Source organism: Anabas testudineus, chromosome 9 (genome assembly GCF_900324465.2).
Source record: "Anabas testudineus chromosome 9, fAnaTes1.2, whole genome shotgun sequence".
In the NCBI taxonomy this organism is placed as follows: Eukaryota; Metazoa; Chordata; class Actinopteri; order Anabantiformes; family Anabantidae; genus Anabas; species Anabas testudineus.
Window position 1 is genome coordinate 345,401 of NC_046618.1, and position 21,067 is coordinate 366,467.

The 21,067-nt window shown below is 37.8% G+C and overlaps 1 protein-coding gene across 3 annotated transcripts; it reads right to left on the minus strand.

Moving 5' to 3' along the window:
• Positions 1 to 144: 144 nt before the first annotated feature.
• Positions 145 to 20,080, minus strand: ehmt1a (euchromatic histone-lysine N-methyltransferase 1a). 3 transcript variants are annotated; one of them, XM_026343346.1, is made up of 23 exons: positions 20,008 to 20,080; positions 19,201 to 19,720; positions 18,018 to 18,168; positions 17,434 to 17,516; positions 16,548 to 16,746; positions 16,258 to 16,403; positions 14,645 to 14,788; positions 13,136 to 13,443; positions 12,888 to 12,971; positions 12,704 to 12,792; positions 12,488 to 12,594; positions 11,624 to 11,746; positions 9,480 to 9,581; positions 9,297 to 9,401; positions 7,871 to 8,025; positions 6,634 to 6,801; positions 5,598 to 5,742; positions 4,443 to 4,520; positions 4,231 to 4,346; positions 3,301 to 3,387; positions 3,132 to 3,210; positions 948 to 1,123; positions 145 to 865 (listed from the first exon to the last, which is right to left on the minus strand). In XM_026343346.1, exons 2-23 carry the CDS (start codon positions 19,582 to 19,584, stop codon positions 760 to 762), a joined length of 3,135 nt encoding a protein of 1,044 aa, XP_026199131.1. In that variant the 5' UTR covers positions 19,585 to 19,720; positions 20,008 to 20,080; the 3' UTR covers positions 145 to 759. The 3 variants fall into 3 exon arrangements, with proteins under 3 accessions (XP_026199131.1, XP_026199129.1, XP_026199130.1); XM_026343344.1 differs by having other exon boundaries at positions 16,548 to 16,749; XM_026343345.1 differs by having other exon boundaries at positions 16,548 to 16,749; positions 19,201 to 19,631; positions 20,008 to 20,035.
• Positions 20,081 to 21,067: the final 987 nt, after the last annotated feature.

Below are 21,067 nucleotides of genomic sequence, written 5' to 3' on the forward strand. Positions count from 1 at the left end.
AGAGATTGAGACGGAGTCAATGATTACATAAATACATAAATCACAATTCTCATAAGTCTGACATTTTTGGAATTGTCTGATATCGAATAGCATTTGTCAAGAAAAAAAACGTATTTTTTTTTATTTTTTTTATTGTATCTGGGCATACAGGATACTGTTTTGTAATGGGTCAGTTTTCCTGATGGAAAAAAGAAAATATAGTAGATCTGTCTCTACCTTCCATTGTAAACTAAAGTTCACTTATAAGATAAAACAATATAATAATATGCTTTAGAAACATGTTTAATTGCTAAATATAAACGTAGTAAAAAGCATATTCACAGAATAGACCACCACCACCATTACTCAGAAAAACTTAATTAATTCACAAATATAACATTTTGCAGTATTAAAAGGACAATTACATGAATGTTAAAATAATGTGTTAAGATTTTTTTAAACCTGATTGTTGGCTCTTTAAAACTTGTTTGACCAACTCTGGTATACAGGAATGGTGGGGAGCTGCACTGTTCCTCATATAGGAGAGTTAGCTGTACATTTTAAGGTTACATTGTGTACTCAGGAATAACAGATTTACCAATGTTTATCGTTTATTTGCCGCATTTCCTGCTAAGTTCCACTGGTAGGCACATTATCAAAGAATCATTCTTACATGGTACCTGGCCTTAGAGAGGGTACAGACATTCTCACATTCTTTTGATTCGGATACTGTCTCTTCGGATACCGTGGTGTGTCCAGACAGAAAACACAAATCAGTAATCAGTGCACTTCTATGTTAGCAGTAGAGTGATGACACTTTACTGAACCACACTGGCAGGTTAAGTACTTGCTCTTCACCCTCCAGTAGTGATCGCCATAGTCAAACCTGGTGAGGAAGAGACCCCAAGCTATTATAGGATCATTATTTTAAATGTTTATGGGCTAATGCTCTTTTTTCCACCACTCACCCTATCTGGTCTCCAGCTTTAATGGATCTGCTGGAGAAGAGGGCAATCCTGGGGAAGCGTAGGTCCTGGTGCATGGTAAACACCCTCACAGCCAGCAGGTTGGGCTCACACAGGTGATTGATGAAGCGGCCGATATTGCCAAAGAGTCTTGCATCAATACAGTGTATGTCGCCAACCTGTTTAAGTCAAATAATTAAGGTAAATAACTATGTCCACATTGCCCTTAAATAATACTGACACATTTGCACATACAGACAATGGAGATCAACATTAGAAAACAACCTACAATTTCTTAAATATCAAGGTCACTGCTTAGTCCTATTTTAAGCACATTTTAGTAGTTACATATATTCTGAAGCACAGTATAAAAACTTAAATGAGATATTTGAAAAAGACCACTGATCAAAATTAGAGAACACTTTCAGATACCTCAGAGTTATTGGTGTTAATTTCGCACCTGCTAACTTCCTTCATTATCTGACAAACTCTAGTTAACTAGCAGGACAATTTCCAGTTAACTGACTTTGCAAGTTGGTGAGCTGTTCTAAAGTGACAGCAGCATCCTGCCCATGAAAGACAAGAGGATAGGATGATATGGAGAATGTCAATGGGTAGTCGGTTCAACACTGCAGGTGGAACTTCTCACCAGTTCAGTGCTGAGCAGAGTAAGATCTGTCTCGTCACACAGTGTCTCGACATTTAATAGCATTTGGACTGAAAGCCCACTCTGGAGTGACCAATCTTCTTATTTGCAGGAAAAATCAAAAGGCTAGACTAACTTAGGAGCATGTTGTGTGGACAGAGGAGAATTGGTCCAAAGTTCACTTGAGTGATGAAAGCAAGTTTAATTTATTTGTGTCAGATGGGAAACATTATGTTTGTCGCGAATGCAAATGTTTTTCAAAACCACAGCTAACAATTTCATCCCGGACAATGCCCTCTGTCACACATGGGTAAAGCAGTTCCTTGAAACTGAAATAATGAAATGGCCAGCCCACAGTCCTGATACCTGATCCTGAAACCTAATAGAAAACCCTTTAGAAAATCCTTGTTGACAAAGTTATGGCCAAGAACCCCTCTACAGAGACTGGGAGAATAGTGGACCAAAATCACTCCAGAGCAGTGTGAGAGACCAGTGATGTCCTGTAGCAACAGGTGTGCTGAAGTCATTCAAGGCAAGGGCCTGTACACTTCCTAATTCTTGACTGTTGTAACCTTCAGAAAATCTTATTGTTATCTTTCTCCATGCTACAATAAATGCTGCTGATCATTGTGTGTTTTGGTTATTTTGTAAACCACTTTTCTAGTAGCATGGTAAAGCCACAACAAAAATGTCTTCAAATGTTGAGCAATGAAGATGACATTATTTATAAAGAAATTAATTATGTGTGTGTAATCACTAATGTTTAAAAAAGCAGCTCAGGCATCTGGATCTGTATTTGTGTTTGTCAACCTAAGATTTAAAAAAAAAAAACAGATCCATCCTTTAATTTTCAGTTAATGTAATCATCTTTGTATTCCAATTACATTCCTTATTTTAATTAATGCTGGGATCTGAGAACAACTGGCTCTCCTTAAGGGGCTGTGCACAGGAAAACATAAAAAACTCGCAGTTATTATGCTAACTCATTTTTTCCTATCGATCTCAGTAACGCTGCTGATACTTTGTTTTTTAAATTAGTGTGTTGGCAGAGCCTTTGGGGTGGGCACATCTAGGTGTAACACACAAAAAAAACCTTAACAAAGCCTGAATTGGCTAAAGTGGATTCTAGTGTCATCTGATGCTTGATTCCCCCTGTAAAGGATACTATTCCTAGCACAACAACATTTCTTAGTAATGATTAATGCCGTGTTTGAACCTACTTTGACTGGGTAGCGACTGGTATTTTTTTTAAAATAATAATCACTTTATCAGCTTTCCCAAGTACATATTGAAAAGTATACTGATCAATGAATTTTAATAATCAAGTACTATAAACCGCGACAAAATTTATAGTGTAGGTAAATGTGCATTATAACTAGTCAAATTCTGTCTGTAGAAAAGCTAGATTGCTTCAGATAATATTTTGTCTCAACAGCCAAAATGGAAAGCTGCTATCCATATGTGTCTCTGTAACCGTCTCAACACTAACATGCACTGTTGTCTTCTACAGTTTTAAACTTTATGCCAACTAATTCATTCACCTTATTGTCAAGTGTAAACAGGAAGGAGTCGTTGTCCCGTTTGTCGGCCTCTGCGTCAGTGATAATCTCTCCTACATACCTGTAGAAGCATTGGGGGAGAGGGGTTTAGAGCACAGTGACTGTTGAGTATTTCCTCCTGTAAAACATTAAATTTAGCTTCTGTCCTTACTCGCAAACAAATGTTCCTTGAGGGATATCCTGCATAGCCTTCACTCCCCAGCCCATCGTCTGTGTCCTGAACAGCTGCAGCTGGACTCTGACAAACAACAAGGCAGTTATCTCATACTGTTTAGGAGAGAAAACTAACCAATTACTAAGCATACAGCAAACAAGAAACCAATACTCCTGCACTGAAGTTCAAGTACTACTGATTGTAGGTTGATTATATATATGTAGGTTGTCTGCCAAACAAATAAAATCCATGCAGCAAACTGACGTTAAAAAGAGTGATCCTTCAAATATTAATGCAGTTACTTTTTAGTCATGAACGTAAAGAACTTTACAATAATTGTGATTTGTGCAAAAGTGTGGACAACCTACTAAGTCAGTAATTAGCAAAACCTAGCTGTTAACTACACTAGGGTAACTACACCCATAATTTTTTTTTTATATCGCAAACATAATTACATTGTTTTATATGTTTGATTGTCTGAGTTTTGTTGATCTATCTTATTCATACTGATGCATTTTTTAATAAAAGTCATATAGTGCACAAATAAATTGTGACGATATAAGTCTGATTTCGATAGATGGAGGATTGCATTACAATAACTTGAGGGAAAAAAAGAGGTCTTATTATAGGCATCAAGAGCCCTCACCTTTTGATTTCTGTGTGATTTTTGATTCCAGTTCAACATTTTCTAAACCTGGTAATCCATGTTTCTTTATATTTCTGCCTACTGACTGAAAGACACATTCAAGCAAACATCTACATCATTTTGCAGATTTAAGTCACAACTGGGGCAAACTGCATTTATTTGCTTCACACTAAAATATCTTCACCAGAAAATACATTTTTTATTTTAAGCAGAAGAACAGACACTCTGGTATTGTAGAAGAATGTGCTACAGATAACATCCTAAAAAGGGAAATTTGTCACCTCAGTCCGTTCTGGACCACCCGGTTCCTACAGGTCCTCCAGCAGGAGCAGGCATGATTACACTCAAACAACACAGGGGGCTCCCTCTGACAGAAGTCTAGTGGTAGTCGACCCTCCTGTACAACATGAGACATTTTAATAAATGCTATATAAACAGAGGATATAAACACAGATTTTGTGATGAGTATGTATGTGTGTGTGGGTGAACTTACACTGTCATACCAACACTGTAGACTGAGCTGACCACACATGCAGGTGCTTGATGAGCAATCGTCTGTACAGCTGCAGTGCTGAATGACACAATCAAAGAGCTGTTAGAAGTCGGGGATTTTAACATTTTGCAGCTTCTAGTTCACATTAGTGTTTTATTCATTAAAATTTTTGAATTTGACATATGTGTGTGGAAAATATAAACAGCCAGCCTGTTTCAGAAGCACTTCACTCAAACTCCAGACTATTTTTCTTCTTTTTTTAATTTGCACATTAGATATAGTGGATAAGTTAATTTTCTAATTGTCACACTTTATATTATTTTTACAATGTCAAAAAATCCCACAAAAACACTAAATGCAACAAATGTTTTGATTTGTCTCTTTTCTACTTTGTGTGCAGCACTCTAACCCCCCATCTTTCCAAGCTAGAGTTACCATCTTGCACTTGCACAGTTGCACTTGACATTCATGCCTGTCTAGATTCATATTCTAATCAGTTCATTAATGAGTGCAGTTAGATGGTTAGTTCATCTTGAGTCTAAGTAGACACTGGTAAATTTGAAAAATAAATTCTGTGGATCGTTCCTCTGAAAACATAATGCTCCCGGCCACAGGTGCTGCAACATAGAGTCATAATAAAATAAATATAAAGTTTTTTTTTCTAAAAAGCATAACTTTATAATACAGTTGTTTACTCCATTGTTTATCAGTTACTTAAGCAGAAGAAAATATGTGTATGTGTATGACTCTGAAACTGTGTGTTCACTGTGATGATTGAAAAAATATCTTCCAGTTAGTAATGGGCTCCGATAGCCAGTTCCATGGATCCAGGTCCAGGTAGGTAAAACACCTTCATTTGTTCATCTCTGATCTAATCTTTTATTTATCATCTGCTTGAGGCTTTTTGGCCTCACTGGGTAATACAGACATCAGAATAAGAAAAGACTGATGATGATGATGGCAAAGACAATGATAAACAAGCTTGTGACAACTCAGCGACACTGCTGTTAGCAAACATAGTGAAACAGCCTTAATGTTCACGTCTATTAAACAACTGCAAAACAGTGCATCTGTAGTAGGGTACTGACAATTAAGACAAAAGTCTTTATCTACCAATCTTCATGTGAAAGTAGGAATTCTGAGCTGAAGTCTCACCTGTAAATGAGTTATGTCCTTGTCTATGTTTAATGGGGAGGTGACACAGTTGTCTGGTATGTATTTAAAGTTCTCAGGGCAAGGCTCACTGTCAACACCATTAACACAGGTGATTGGAATTGCCTCATAGCCCCGAGAAATGTCCCTGGCAGAAGAAAAGGATAATTTAAAAGGATGTTTCAAACATTTATAGAAAAAAAAAAGGATGGTGGCAAGAACATTTCTTTGTTTTCTGAATAAAATAGTCATACAAAGTGATCTGATCTTCACCAAATATGAACAAACAATATTTCTACACTGATAAAACACAGTCACAATCTTTCATGCCTTTATTGAACATATCAGTTTGTACATATAAACATACAAACTGATAGAAATCCAGTGAACCCTAGATTTCTAATGTCACTAGATGCCAACTGGACTCACTTATTTTCTTCAAGACCTTTCATGTAACAGTGCTATTACATGCTTTCACTGTTCTTTAAAACTCCCTGCTGATGGCAGTGGCGCTAGCAGTTATCAGTGCTCGTATACTTAGACAATAGCAGAGAAAATGCAAAGTTTCAGTAAATAGCAAGCTCTGCCCTGATGGGATCAACAAAACAAATAACCATCGTTTAACATTTCTCTATTTAAAAAAGAGACTAAATTATCAAATTATCTCATATGATAAAATTTCTCAGGCTATCTCTGATTTCCAGACCTCTCTGAAGAATTACTCAAATTCTCAGTCCCTGTTCAGAACACAACAAACTTGATCATGTCTTACATTAAATAAACCTAAAACAGTTTTGTTTCTTATCCTGATCATATTCTATATTTTGTTTCTTCAATGTGTTTTGTCCAAAATGTTTTAAAAGCAATATATAAAAAATATCTCTAGTGCAATTGAAAATCACAAAAAAAAAAACAAAACCGATATGAGCACAAAACAGCAATGTGTCTTACAGCTGACAGTTCTATACATGTAACATTAGAAACTAAACAATATTTTTATGCACCTAGCTAACACACACAGAGCAGTATGACTGTCTACCTGCTGAGCACTTTTTCTCCATGACACTCCCTGCCTCTCCTGGCATCAGTTAGCTTCCTGTTGGTGTTGAGGGCTGTCCATACTTTGGAGCCATAGATACAGCAGTCTAGAGCAGTCTCCCCTTCCCTATTCCTCTGAGTCACATCAGCTCCACGAGACAGAAACAACCTGTGAATGCAAAATGAGAAGAAGTCCAATCAGGACTAGGTTAGATTATGTTTCTGACATAGGAAAATATGACCTACAACCATAATTTCAAAACAGTGGGGACAATATGTAAAATCTACCCAAAACAGAATGCAATAATTTGCAAATTGTATTCACAATAGAATGTAGAAAACATATCTGTATGTATATATATGTTTCAGCTGAGAAAATGTATATTTTTAAGAAAAAGATAATACTGACAGCAACATGCCTTATAAAAGTTGCTACAGGGACATGAGTGTAGCATCCCCTATTCCAACTACTCAACAGTTTTGGTTCTTCTTTGTTGTATTTTGTGTTTCGAGATATGTCAAATGTTTTCAATTGGCAAAGTCTGGACTGCAGGTAGACGAGTTTAGCACCTAGACTCTTTTACTACGAAGCCATGCTGTTGTGGTGGTTAGCATTGTCCTTGTGAAATATGCAAGGCCTTCACTAAAAAAAAAGACTTCCCCGTTCATATGTGGCTTTAATTTGCATTTGTGGATAGCACAGTGAACTTTTTTTTTTTTTTTTACACATAGTGATTTATGGAAGTATTCCTGATTGTTGTTGTGATGTCCATCACAGAATCATGTCTGTTTATATTACAGTGCTGTCTAAGGGCCTACAGGTTACAGGCATCCAATATTTTATTTTGGCCTTGTCCCATTCACTCAGAGATTTTTGCAGATTTTCAGGATCTTTTCATAATGTGATGAACTGAAGATGATGACATATTTAAAGTTTTTGCAGTTTTACATTGAGAAAACTTATTACTTATTACACTTATAAATTGTTTCACTATTTGTAAAAACAGCTGTTCACAAATCTTTTTATGTTTCTGACTTGCCAATTTAAACATTTTAAAGTACCTGATTCTTTCTTAAAATGCTCAATTTTTTTCATTTTAATCATGTTTTCTACATAAAAGATAGGTTTATGAGATTTGCAAATCATTGCATTCTGTTTTTATTGCTGTTTTGTTGTTATCTGATTTTGCAGCAACATAATAAAGGTCTGTGTAAGTGTACTTTGATTCTACACTCACATCACACACTCTAGGTGGTTCTCTCTGGCCGCAACATGAAGTGGTGAGTCTCCATGAACATTCAAAGCATTGAGGTTGCATCGAGCCTCCAGCAGAGCCTGGGCCACATCATCACAGCCTGACAGAGCAGCCCAGTGCAGGCAGACATTCTCTTCCTGAACAAGCAGCACATCAGAGGTCAGCATTGACACAGTGTTCTGATAAAGATAGGAGTAGGCTAACACTACAGGCTTCAGGAAGGCCACATCCCTACACAAGTGAAGCACCAATCTGATAAGCATGTTATTTATAGTTTGACATAATTTAGTAACTCTCCAGTGGTTCACATGATAGTGCAAACAAATATTATTAGTATCAGCCAAGAAGATTTATAGCATGTCATATATTCAAATTCAAAAGTCCTGTTTGAATTTGAGTAGAGCTCAAATAGCCGCAACTAATTATTTGTTGTTACAAAAGTACATGAAAATAATGTCTCATGTTATCAAGTAAATTAAAGCTACATATACTGTTTATGGTCCCAAAGATGTCACTATGTAAAAAGTAGTGCACAGTGCAGAAGTCCTGCTGCTGGAAATCAGCTGACTCACATGATGTAAACATATTTATAACGGTGATGTGTCACCTAGCGTTTTGTCTTTTTCGCTTCTCTCCTCTCCTCTATCCATTCAAATGCTACAATTGCATGTATTATCATATTATTGCATCATTAACTTTGTGTCTTCTCTCGCCGGTACTTCATCCTCTCTGTTTCTCACTCTCTCTGTACTTTTCTCCAGGTATCCTCAGCCTTGGAGCGGTATTTGTCCAGAATCCAGATGACCTGCTCAATGTTCTTGCTGCTTGTTGTTGTTTTTGTTGCCTGTTGCTCTTTTATCTCTCGACTTCCCACTCACCCCAACCGGTTAAGGCAGATGGCCGCCCACTATAACCCTAGTTCTGCTGGTGATGTCATCCTCTAAAGGGAGTTTTTTCTCCATCCTGTTGCCTAAAGCTTGCTCAAATGGGATTGTTGAGTTTTATATATAACTTTTTAACAATTAAACTCTGTGAGGTCTTAAACCGTACACTGCAAAGTGCCTTGAGATGACTTCTGTTGTAATTTGGCACTATACAAATAAAATTAAATTGAATTGAAGAGTATGTTTAATTTAAAAAGAATAAACTGTAGATCTTTCTGAAGCTCCTGTTAATTCAGAAAATTTCCAGAGGGTTCCTTTACAGTGTGTCCAGTTTTCCTAGGTGAAAAGCAGCCACTGTCATTCTGGTATTTCAGTGTTATGTACTTCACTTATTTTGTTCAGCTTAGTGAAAACATCTCACACTTGTCAGAGGCTTGACCTTGATGTAAATGTGTGGAAACAGTGTTATGATGCATGAAGGAGTTTGTGGCACAGCAGTAAGACAGGGTGTCCTGTGCTTTGACCTTATCTCTGATGTTGACATCAGCTCCTCTGGCCAACAGCAGGTAGACCAGCTCCTTGTGTTTATACTCAATGGCCCAAGTGATGGGAGTCCATCCACCATCATCCTGCACAGACAGAAGCTGTAAAACTCAAATAATCATTTGCTTTTAGCAGCAGATATTGAATGAGTCAATGTGTTTTACTTGAAAGTTGATGTATTTAGATGCCTTGGAGACAAGATGATTGACTATCTCACAATGCCCCAGTTTAGCTGCCAGATGCAGACAGGTGAAACCCATGACATCCTGGAACAACAACATGATTCATATTGAGCATAAATGCATTTTGGTTTGTTAGAATCTAAAGCAAAGCACATTTCATTGGCTTCTGGACTCCATGGGTTAAAATGTATGGCTGGAACAGACTTAAAGGAGAAAGATGTTTCTAACAGTCAGGAAATCCGTACAGCTTGAGAGGTTGTCCTGACTAAATTACTAAAATGATGCCAAGTAAAAAGTGTTAGGTGGTCAGTTTGCATTAATAGTCACACCCTTCAGGTCTATATTTAGTATATGCACCTTTGGTTGCAATCACAGCATGGAGTCTGTGTGGACAGGTCTTAATTAGGCTTGCACATCTGGACACTGGAATTTTATGCCATTCTTCTCTGCAAAACTTCTCAAGTTCTGTCAGGTTGCGTGGGGATCGGGTGTGAACAGCCCTTTTTAGGTCCATCCACAAATTCTCTATTGTATTGAGGTCTGGCTTTTGACTCAGCCACTCCAGAACATTCACCTTGCTGAAACTAACCATTTCTGTGTAGATTTCGCTGTATGCTTTGGATCATTGTCTTGCTAGAAAACTTCTACTATGCTGCATTCCAATTTAATAAGATTGTCCTACAGGATTGTCCTGTATTTTGCCACATTCATCTTACCCCTACCTTATCAAGCCTTCCACGACTGGCTGCCGAGAAGCATCTCCACAGCATGATGCTGCCACCACAGTTTCACAGTAGGGATGGTATGTTTGTGGTGAGGTGCAGTGTTTGGTGTGCGCCAAACACAGCATCTTGTTTGTCTGATGACCAAAAAGCACGATTTCGGTCTCATCAGACCAAAGAATCCTCTTCCACTTCACCATGGAGTCTTTCACATGCCTTATTTAACATGCGTTTTCTTCAACAGCGGACTTCTCTTTGCCACTCTCCCATAAAGCTTTAACTGGTGAAGAACCCAGGCAACAGTTGTTGTATGTACAGTCTCTCCTATCTCAGTTGCTGAATCTTGTAACTCCCTTAGAATATAAATCGTGTGTTAGTGACCTCTCTCACTAGTCTTCTTCTTGCACGGTCACTCAGTTTGTGTGGACGGCCTGTTTTGGCAGATTTAGATGTGCCAAATTCCTTCTATTTCTTGATAATGGCCTTGGAGATTTAGTTGTATCTATCCCCTGACTTATGCTTTTCAATGACCTGTTCTCTGAGTTGCTGGGAGTGTTCTTTTGTCTTCATGATGTAATGGTAGCCGGGAATACTGAAAACACAAGTGTCTTTATAATGCAATCACTTGAGACACATTCACTGCACTCAGGTGATCCCCATTTCAGGATTTTAGGATTAGGTCAGTCATTTTAAAGGGGGTGAATATTTATGCAAACACTGATTTCACCTTACATTTTTTTATTTAACTGACATTAGTTGGTAAAAACCTGTTTTTACTTTGACATTAATGAGGTCAGTCACCAACTTTTATTGATCATGAATGATTTATAATGTCAATAAAAGGATGATACATCCAAGGGGGTGAAGACTTTTTATAGGTACTGTACTGTATATTTCATTGTGTTACTACACTGAATATTTGCAAATTTCTTTTAGCATCATTTACTACAGAAAATGTAGAGAACTGGTAAACATGGGAATAGAGGGACAACAAGCCACAAGGCATGATTATTACCTTATCAACTCTATTGAAAGAAGATGTCCATCAGTGTGCCTGTCCCACATTTAAAAATCAGACCATAAATCAAAAGATGAACCCCTAATTAACTGTTTGATTCAATTCATCGCTGTTCAAGATTCTCAGCCAAAAATATTTCACATTTAATACATTTTTAAAAAACAGGTAATTTTCAATGTGCCATTATCATGATCAGTTTCAATTGTTGTGTTGTATCTGTTCCCAACTGGCCTTTTCTAAGGTTTAAATATGTCAGTGTATACTAGTTTTAAAATAAAAGATACATTTTTTTTATCAGTAGAAATAGTAATATTACTATGATAAAATAAGAGTATAAAAGAACAGAGTGCATATCAATCTAACAGGAAAAACTGACATTCATTCACCTTGTGGTTCACAGACGCTCCGGCTCTGAGAAGGTATTTCACCGTGTCCAAATGGTTGTTTTCACATGCTGCCATCAGTGGTGTCCTCTGCCCCTCATCAAACATGTCCAGGTTGGCTCCAGCCTGTGTGTGAACACATAGACACAGCACCACATGACTACTAATTACTGTAAGACAATAACATCAACCATTCAGATTTCTTCATCTCACTTACTTATGGGCATTAATTATTACCATCCATTAATAACTGTCAACATTAACTGTTGCCTGCTGCAGTTTTAAGACATGCTCCAAACTAAAGACAGAAATAATAAAATGAGATAAAGATTTAGGTTAACATGCATGCATTCTTACATGATAAGTTTTAACAGATTTCTTTATCTTACTAGCATTTTTTCCTGTAAGGGTGTTTGATATGTCTAGATGCAAATACCATCAAATAAATGCTGACATTTTCAGCAAAATAAATTGTTGTAAAATAAATGAATTGGCCATATCATCCCAATACTTTGGGGGGGGAGGGACTTCAATTGTACTTTCACCAAAATGGTAATTTTTACTCATTATCATCCACAAATATCTCTACGTCCACTGTATACAGATACCATGGACATGCAGGCTTCTGCCTGACAGCTACAGTGGCAAGAAAAAGTATGGGCACCCTTTGGGAAACATAGGTGAAAGGTTTGTGAAAACATATAATGTTTGTGTAATATTACTTTCAGCAGACTGTGGTTTTGTATTGTTGTGAGTTAAATGAAGATCGGAGCACATTTTATGACCAATTCATGCAAAACTTCATATAATCCCAAAGGGTGCCCATACTTCTTCTTGCCACTGTATCTCCTGGACCAATCTACTTACCTGGACCAGCATATGGCAGATTTCCTGATGACCCTCAGCAGCTGCTGCATGAAGAGGGGTGCGTTTATTTTGGCCTTCCATTAAAAAGTTGGGGTCCTTCCCATCAACTGCAATGTGCAGTGTTTGGTCAACCAGTGTAATTATTCACATACCAAATAAACATATACTGAATTATTGAAGCTTAAGCCACTTACTGTAAAATAACATTTGAGTTACCTAGGAGGTGAATGACCTTCTGGAGATCTCCTTGTTTTGCAGAGATGTACAGCTGTCTGGTGGGGTACTTCACTTTTTTTGGTTTTAGGCTAAAAAGAATAGTATTTATTTATTATAACATGATTTACGCATATCTAGGTAAACTGTGGTTCCAAGCTGCAGCTGATATCATGGTTAACCTTACTTCTCATCATCCAGTGCCATAAGGATGCTTTCTAGCGACTCTTTAGGTAGTTTACCTGCAGCATACTGACTCTCCCCCTGTACCCTGAAAAGAGAAACAAAAGTAACATTTTCATTCAACCTGAGGTGTAATAAAATTGAACGAGCCTTTAAACTATAACAGCTGTGAGTGTAGTGATTTCAAGAAGGAACTGGTTTCTTCATCTTTTCTATAGGCGAAGATGAGAGGTTATTAATCAGCATAATTGCCTGCTCGGGCTCTCGTCTCGGCTCCTCTGGGGCTCACTCGTCTTCTTAGCTCTGAGTATCTGTGGAACAGCAGGAACATTTGGTACTGATGGCAGGGTGGCTGCAGTAGGCACAGCTAGAACTGACACACCAGGGTTTGATCTGGGTACAGAGGGTGACGGATCAGCCTTCAGCACTGTAAGCTCTTTTGCCCCACTGGTATTCTCTCCACAATGGGGGCAAAACCTACGATCCTTTAAGACGGAGGCACAGTCACGGTGAAAGCGGTGTGAGATGCTGCCATATGGCCTGCACTCCATGAAGGTCCCCTGTGGGAAGGAGTATTTAAGTTGTCATTTTAACTGACATTTACATCGTTGGGCAAAAACATGAAACTGAAAGTATGCGTCCCACCCTCCTTTATCCACAAACCTGTGAGAAACTCAAATACCCCTTTAACGACACTAGCTGCCTTCATTTGAACAGATGTTGTTTAACACTATTAATTACGAAAACATGGATATTGTTAGAGTCATTCATTAATTGAACAGTCAATGTTTTGATTGATAACGTTTGTATTTCCACCTCAACCACTGGAGTGGCTGAAGTTTCAACCAGGCAACCACAACAATTTCTCCATTACTTTTATCACATTACATAATCTTTCCATTCTAAGTGCTTAGCTATTTCAAACATTTACCCTGATATGCCAATCATTTCTCCATTACCTTCTAGTTCTATACTAGATAAAAACATTAAAGCAATTTATTATAACTACATTTTGTGTTAGCTATTTATTTATAATAATTAATTGTGCAGGATTTGGTCATAGCTTAGCTTGACTACTGCAATGCCTTAATGACGAGGTTACCAGCATGCACTATCAAACCCCTCAAGAAGATCAGAAATGCAGCAGCATGTCTTATTTTTGATCAGGCTAAAAGGTCATACGTTACACCACTCTTCAGATTTCTGCACTGGCTTTCTGCAGTTGCCTGCATCAGGTTCAAAGCCCTGAGTCTTGCTGACAAAGTAGTTACCTCAACAGCATCTGCCTACCTGAACTCCCTCATTCTGCTCTACAGTCCCTCCTATCTACTGAGCTCTGCATGTGAACAACATTTTGTGGTCCTCTCACCTCAACTTAAAGATCCCAGAATAAACTCATCATAAAATCACTGCTTCACAGTATAATGGAGAATAGAGAGAAAAAAGGGAAAGATAGCAGGAGATGAAGTGATCAGCCAAAAGGTGTGAAAAGCAAATGGTAACAGCTAAGAATGAAGACAACAAAGTACCAAGAGCAGGCAAATGAGTAGTACAAAATTAATGGAGATGAATAACATCCACAAAAGGTACAGGTATTCATCTATGACTATTTAAAATTTGACCAAAGTGTTTACTAATTAAATAATTACCAGTGGAACATGGATATATTCTACTCTAAATACTGTATGCAGTACATCGTCTAACAACATACAGTAGGTCTCAAGGTTCCTACACTATGAGGAAGCATTGTTTCCCCCTCACCACCCTGCAGAAGAGTCCACAGCCAGGACAACACTGGTGTTTCACCATGCCAGCTCTGTGGTCCTCACATAGAACCAGTAGATGGACCGTATTGGAGGGCCGCATCATTTCCTGCTTCATCACTCGCTTCTGGCAACGAATCAGCTGTGAAAGGAAAATTAGGTATGTAAAAGTAAACTTTTACAAAAATAACCTACCACACTATTGAAACCCTGGTTCCAACATAGTTAGGATACTGTGTTGAAACTAAAATCTAAGTAAAAGCAGAATCTAACAATTCGCAAATCATTTGTCTTACCAGGACAAACACCACAGCAACACCGTTGACAGCAGGACGAACTCAGCAACAGCACTAAGACCGGGGAGGATGCATCCACCCTCCTCCTCTCAAATAATCCTACCACCTGTTCTCTTGATCCTATCCCTCCACTCTCCTTGAGAGTGAACTGCATTCACAACTATCCTGGCCATTACACAGATCATTAACATCATTAACAACATGCACCTTTCATACATCATTTAAGCAGGCTCCCTTGTAGAGACTTACAGACCTGTCTCTCTTCTTCCAATCCTGGGCAAGACTATTGAACAAGCGGCCTTAAATCAACTGACTGACTTCCTTTCTAGGAATGACCTGCTAGGTGCAAAGCTTTTCAGCTCAGTGCTCCAACGATGGTTGAATGAACTACCCACCTCTGCATGCTCAGCTGCTTCACTTTAAATTAAAAAAAAAAAAAAAGCTGAAAACAGACCTCTTCTGAACCTTTCTCTGCACTGAAAACTTTCTCAACAATTAAATTCTTAAAAATACCAAAAAACAAAAATAAAATAGATTTGATTGTTTTGTTTTTTTTTTTAAACAAATACTCATTAGCCTTGCTGTAAGCAATAATGCACTTTCATACCATCACAGATGCAGGCTGATAATAAAAGAATTCAATTCGAATTGAAGTATATTTATATAGCACCAAATTGCAACAAATGTAATTTTAAGGCACTTCATATTGTAACATTAAAGACCTTCCAAAATATAACTGTGTATAAAAGGGTTTTAAGTTTAGTTAGTTGAGTTTTGCATTTGCTGATACAGCAGTGAACATTGTTTACAGTGGTTTTCAAAGGTGTTTATGAGTGCAGTGATTTTCTCTAATGGAATGTGTCTGTATTAAAAACAGTGACACTTGAGGCACTTTTTTATGTTGAGAAACATTAAATTGCCCATATAATGCAAAATCCACTAATTTTGGTACATTTATATGACTCTATGGTACATGTAGACACATCAAGTATGTTTGGAGTTCACTCTGTCATTTTTTTTACATTTTCTGGTTTTATAGAAACTAGTCCCCGAGTAGTCCATTCAAGTTCATACTTAAAATGACGCATTGTCAAAACTCGATCCAAACACTGTCCACAACAACCTTAGTCAAACACTCACAGTCCAACACTGTTTTCCTCTGAAAACAGAACAATAGCAGCACCTTTTGGATATATGGACAAACTCAAAAGTCACCAGTGATGTTTTCTTTCTTACTTTTCTTTTTTAATTCTAAGACATGTACAGTATATTATTGTTAGACGTAAGTATTTCAAGTAATTCAGATTATCTTTACCATTCCATCCACACTTTCCATGGCCATGCAGGTCTGATCCACTGTGGATAAACTGCCTCCACTATAAGGAGTCTCCATCCGGCAGCAGCACAGAGGCAACTCTTCAGCCAGGTCACTTACTGTCACCTCAGTGTCTGCTGAAACACCTACACACAAACGTCACATTATTTCACTACACATCAAACCAGGAAACTTACTTGTGTAAACTGTAAAAGTGCACTGTGTAGAAAAAAACATTATACATATAGCTAAATCCTATGAAAGCAAAGACAATAACATTTTATAAATACCAGAGACTGGAGGCGAGAGAAGCTCTTCCTGAGCCTTCAGGTCCAGACAGTCCAAAGCCAGTTCTGTGTATTCAACATGGCCGCCTTCACCTGATGCTGTTTGCACCAGAGTTTCATTTCTGACAGCCATCTCTTTTCCAGTTTTCAGAGTCCCACTTGCGGCAGCTTGGGTCTTCTCCACACTTGCTTCGGGCTCCATCTTCTGATTAAAATGGGGAAATTACATTTGAATGTATTACAATTCCAACCCAGTACTAATCCTCATCTAAACTTACCTTGACTTGCAGAGTGTCACTTTTAAAATCATCTATTGTATACATGTAGCTTTTGTAGCATGAACGTGAGTTTTCAGGGACACTGCACCAGCTAATTGGCCATCTGATAAAACCACACTCCCAAGCGACTTGTTTAGTGAATACCACATATGGTCAGGATATAAATAAAATATTTCAGTTTATTGGGGCATGCAAAGTAAGGTTTTGTGGTCAAAGTGCTTCAAATAATATTAACTTAAGAACAAGGAAACATTTATGACTGCATATGTATGTACATCCAGAGCCTGTCAAGTATCAAAAGTTACTGGTAAATAAAAAGAGGACAAGAAGAACATGACTAATCTTATCTTTAATAAGAAGGTTATGTTCAACTATTCCTCCACTGATGCACATGTGTTCACATGAATAAGGGTCCAGCATCACATTCTTGTGGATGCACGAAAAGCTGCACTGCTGCAGAAAAGAAATGTTTTTGTAAACTTTTTTTCAGATGGCATTCTCCGTTGTCTCTACAAGTGTACAGGCTCTGTACATGCCTCTGTACAGGCTAGAGACATCATCTGTCATCTAGTGAACATCTCTGACATACACACAGAAATAAAAGCACCTGCCTTCTCTTTTTGTTTCAGAGCCTTAGCCTTCTTCTTGGGAACCAGATTGTACATTCCCATCTTCCTCTTCTTTCTCTTTACAGCTAGGAAAAGCAGAAAAGCTGTAATTTATCACCAGGAAACACTACATCAAGATCCAATGTGTTGTTCCATTAAAGTTCTACATTATTATTACATGAATAACTATTACACAGCACGACAGATGATAAATCAATATGACCGACATTAAATCGTTATAACTCTCTACAATATTGATATTATCATAACCACAATCACAATAAAAACTGTTACAATGAGCACGTGTTTAAAACGTCTTCACTATTTAGGTTCAGTCATGCATTTCATAAATTAACAATGTCAATTTGGAAAATACTATACTAATTCAACATGCTAATATGAATGACATACATTGTGTTTTTCATAGTGATAATTTTCATATGATATACTGTATGTGTAATGTGCAAACATCTCCATCCAGTAAACAGTCTACAATAATAGAACTTGTTGCACTGTTGCAGCCTTGTGTTCCATCAGCCAGTTTTTTTCAAACCCTTAAAGCTCGATAAAAAACATTTTCCACTTACCTGAATGAGATTTCACAGAGTTAGAGACAATTTTCCTCTCTTTACCATTGCCTGGCTGCCTGTGACAAAGTTCTGGGTTAGATGCTGGTCCAGACTTCACTGAGTCCATCAGACTGGATTTTGCTGATTTCCTGCTTACAAGCTTCGAAAGCTAAGAGAAGAAATACTTTTTCAGTTATTTGATAAACAGGGCAGGAGAAGACAAGAACAAAAAAGATACTACATTGAAATTCATATGGACAGGATATTTTTATCGAGAGAAATGTGATTACATGGAACCAAACTCAACTATTTATTATGCTTGGCAGTTTTCTGCTAAACTAAACTTTGTTTCCTCACTGTTTTCTTGGTTTATTTACTTGTCCTTTGATCATATACTGTAAAAAAAAAATCACATCAGAAGAAATCCAGATCCTTTCACTTTTTGCACTCTTCGTGTTATACATTTAATTTGATATAGATAATATTGCCTTCTTGGACAGAACTCTACATCTAGGACACCGGAATTATTAGAATAGTTCATTCCACTTATGCAGACAGCGGCTCTCAAGCTCATTCTGGTCAGCTCATCTTCAAGTCTTTCCACAGATTACCTCTGGTCTGGGCTTTGGCTAGAACACTCAAAGAGTGTTCATATTCTTTGAGTCACTGGCATGCAAAGAGTTCAGTATTTGTCTCATCAGACCATGGAATCTTTTTCTTAATAACTCCAAACTGGCTGTGACTTCCCTCTAACCCAACTAAAGATCTGACTGTATGAGTCTTAAGGAGATAGTTGACCTTCTGCCAGGTTCCTCCACCTCTGCAGAAAACTTCTGAAACTATAATACTTGGGTTCTTGGTCATGTCGCCAAACAAGGCCCTTACATAGGGTTTACAAACTTTGAAGCATTACTATATTCCCATGTTTTTTTTGACTGACATCAAATTTTCTTTCTCTTTTCTTTCTTTTGTGCAAACGGAAGCTGAAAGACAAAGCAGGTTTCACCTGAGATAAACTTCCTCCACAGCTCCAGCAGCACTGTCAGCACTGCATTGTACATATTCTAACTTTCTCGTGTTTTGGATTATTAGTCTTTGCTTTAATTTAGAATATATAAAGGCTAATTAACTAAATTAACTTTCTATTTATCCATTTAATTTCAATTACATGTTCAAAGGCTCCCCATCATCATCGGTTTACCTTTACAACATGAGGATGTGCCTGTGGTTTTTCTGCACTTAAAGCTGGATCAGAGCCTGAACAGGACGTTTGGTGCTGTGAGCTCCAAGCAGTAGCAGCAGCAGCAAGTCTCTTTCTGGCGGTTGGAGCAGTCAGATGTCCAGGTGTGTCCACAAACAGACGGCCATGAGATGCAAGCAGTTTCCCAGAGGCTGCTCCTGGTCGTTTGCTTTGAAGAGCTCCAACGCTGCAGACTATAGGTGAACTATGGAAGGGAGTTATCTTTACTTTGGGTCTCTGTCCGCTCTGTGCTGCTTGTCCTTTGGCACTCATGGATGTCCCAGCTGAGGAAACGGAGTGTGTCCCGTCTTTCTCAGGTCCCTTACTCCCTCCACTGTGATCCATTGTTGTCCCGAGGAGCTGAATGCTGAAGCCAATCACACTGTGGGGGCCTTAGTTGAGAGTTCAGAGTTTGATCAAGATTTAAACCACTCTTAAAATCCTCAAACCAGAGGATGCAAGCACTGAAAAGTAAATAACCCTATGAAGACAATAATGTATACAATGTTAATGCTGCACAGTATGTACGGTTCGTTTACCACTCCACAACTGTAACGTTAACTGTTAAACGCAATTCCGTGGATAGCGCATCAAAAAGTTTTCCCAATGTTGCTTTAACGATTAACAAAAATAACGCGAAGCAAAGCTTAGATGGGTGAGCAGCAGTCTGAGCAGCGGCTCATGTGAGATAAACACAGAGCGTCAACAAGTTACAAACAGCAACAAAAGTAAAGTCATGAAAAGTTGAACGGTAGTGTTTCTCCCTACCAGCTTAGTAGGTGTAGCTCTAGATGAGTGAACGTGTGGTAAATGAACAGGAAGACAAAAGTTTCCATTTCCGCCACCACCCGTACACCACGTGATACGCTGCATCTCACGTCCTGGCGGATTCAGCAAGACTTTGCTCCGTTAGGAGTAGTAGTTAGTTTGTAACTACTGTGTGCAGTAACCAACTTCATCTTATTACAGCGATGTAAGCCCAGAAGATTAATAACTCATTCGCACACGTTCCATATTAGTGTTTTTGAGATGAAAGCGAAACGGAAGTGGATAACAGGGAATCCTCTTGCCATCAGGTGTATCTAAAAGCAAAACATTTAACCAGACACAAGACAAAAACAAACAAACAAAAATTATTAGTAATAAGTAAACTAAAACGTCTAACTGTAAATAAGTATTTAAGTGTTAATGGTCTTAATTAAATGTTCCGGTCTTTGCTTTCATGTGATAACCTCATGTTTTTTCTTAAAAATATATGGGCTGCAGTACGGCCCTAATTAGTTGTAGCATTTCCCTTTGAATGTAGTGAAATATAAATGATTTTATAAATTAGCAAATCCTTAAAAACTAATCAAATATTCCATTATTCTCCTTATGTAAAGTGCTTGATTACCTTTTACAGCTTGCATTACTTTTTACTATGTGGTACAGCGGCCCTTGCACTGCACACCCTGGGAGAAATAGTCAAGCGCAGAACCAGCCAACCATGTAACCATTTTTAGTAATGTAATGTAGTTTCATTTACATATAGATTGTATATAAGTTGTGTAGTCCCTGTATACTGTATACTGTTTGCTGTACAGTTTTGGGATGTAAATAACTTTTATTGCCTGATGTTTAGGCAGATTTATACATACAAATATATTCAACAACATACAACATATCACCTTATGTTTTAGGTGACCCAATGTGTGAGTTAAAGTGTGTTTGAGTTAAAGTGAACAACTGACTGACAAAAACAAATAGCCTTAAAACTTTAACAATGTCCTCGTGGTAATCAAAAGACAACATTTGTTGTTAAATCAACATGAAGAGCAGGCAGCTGTCT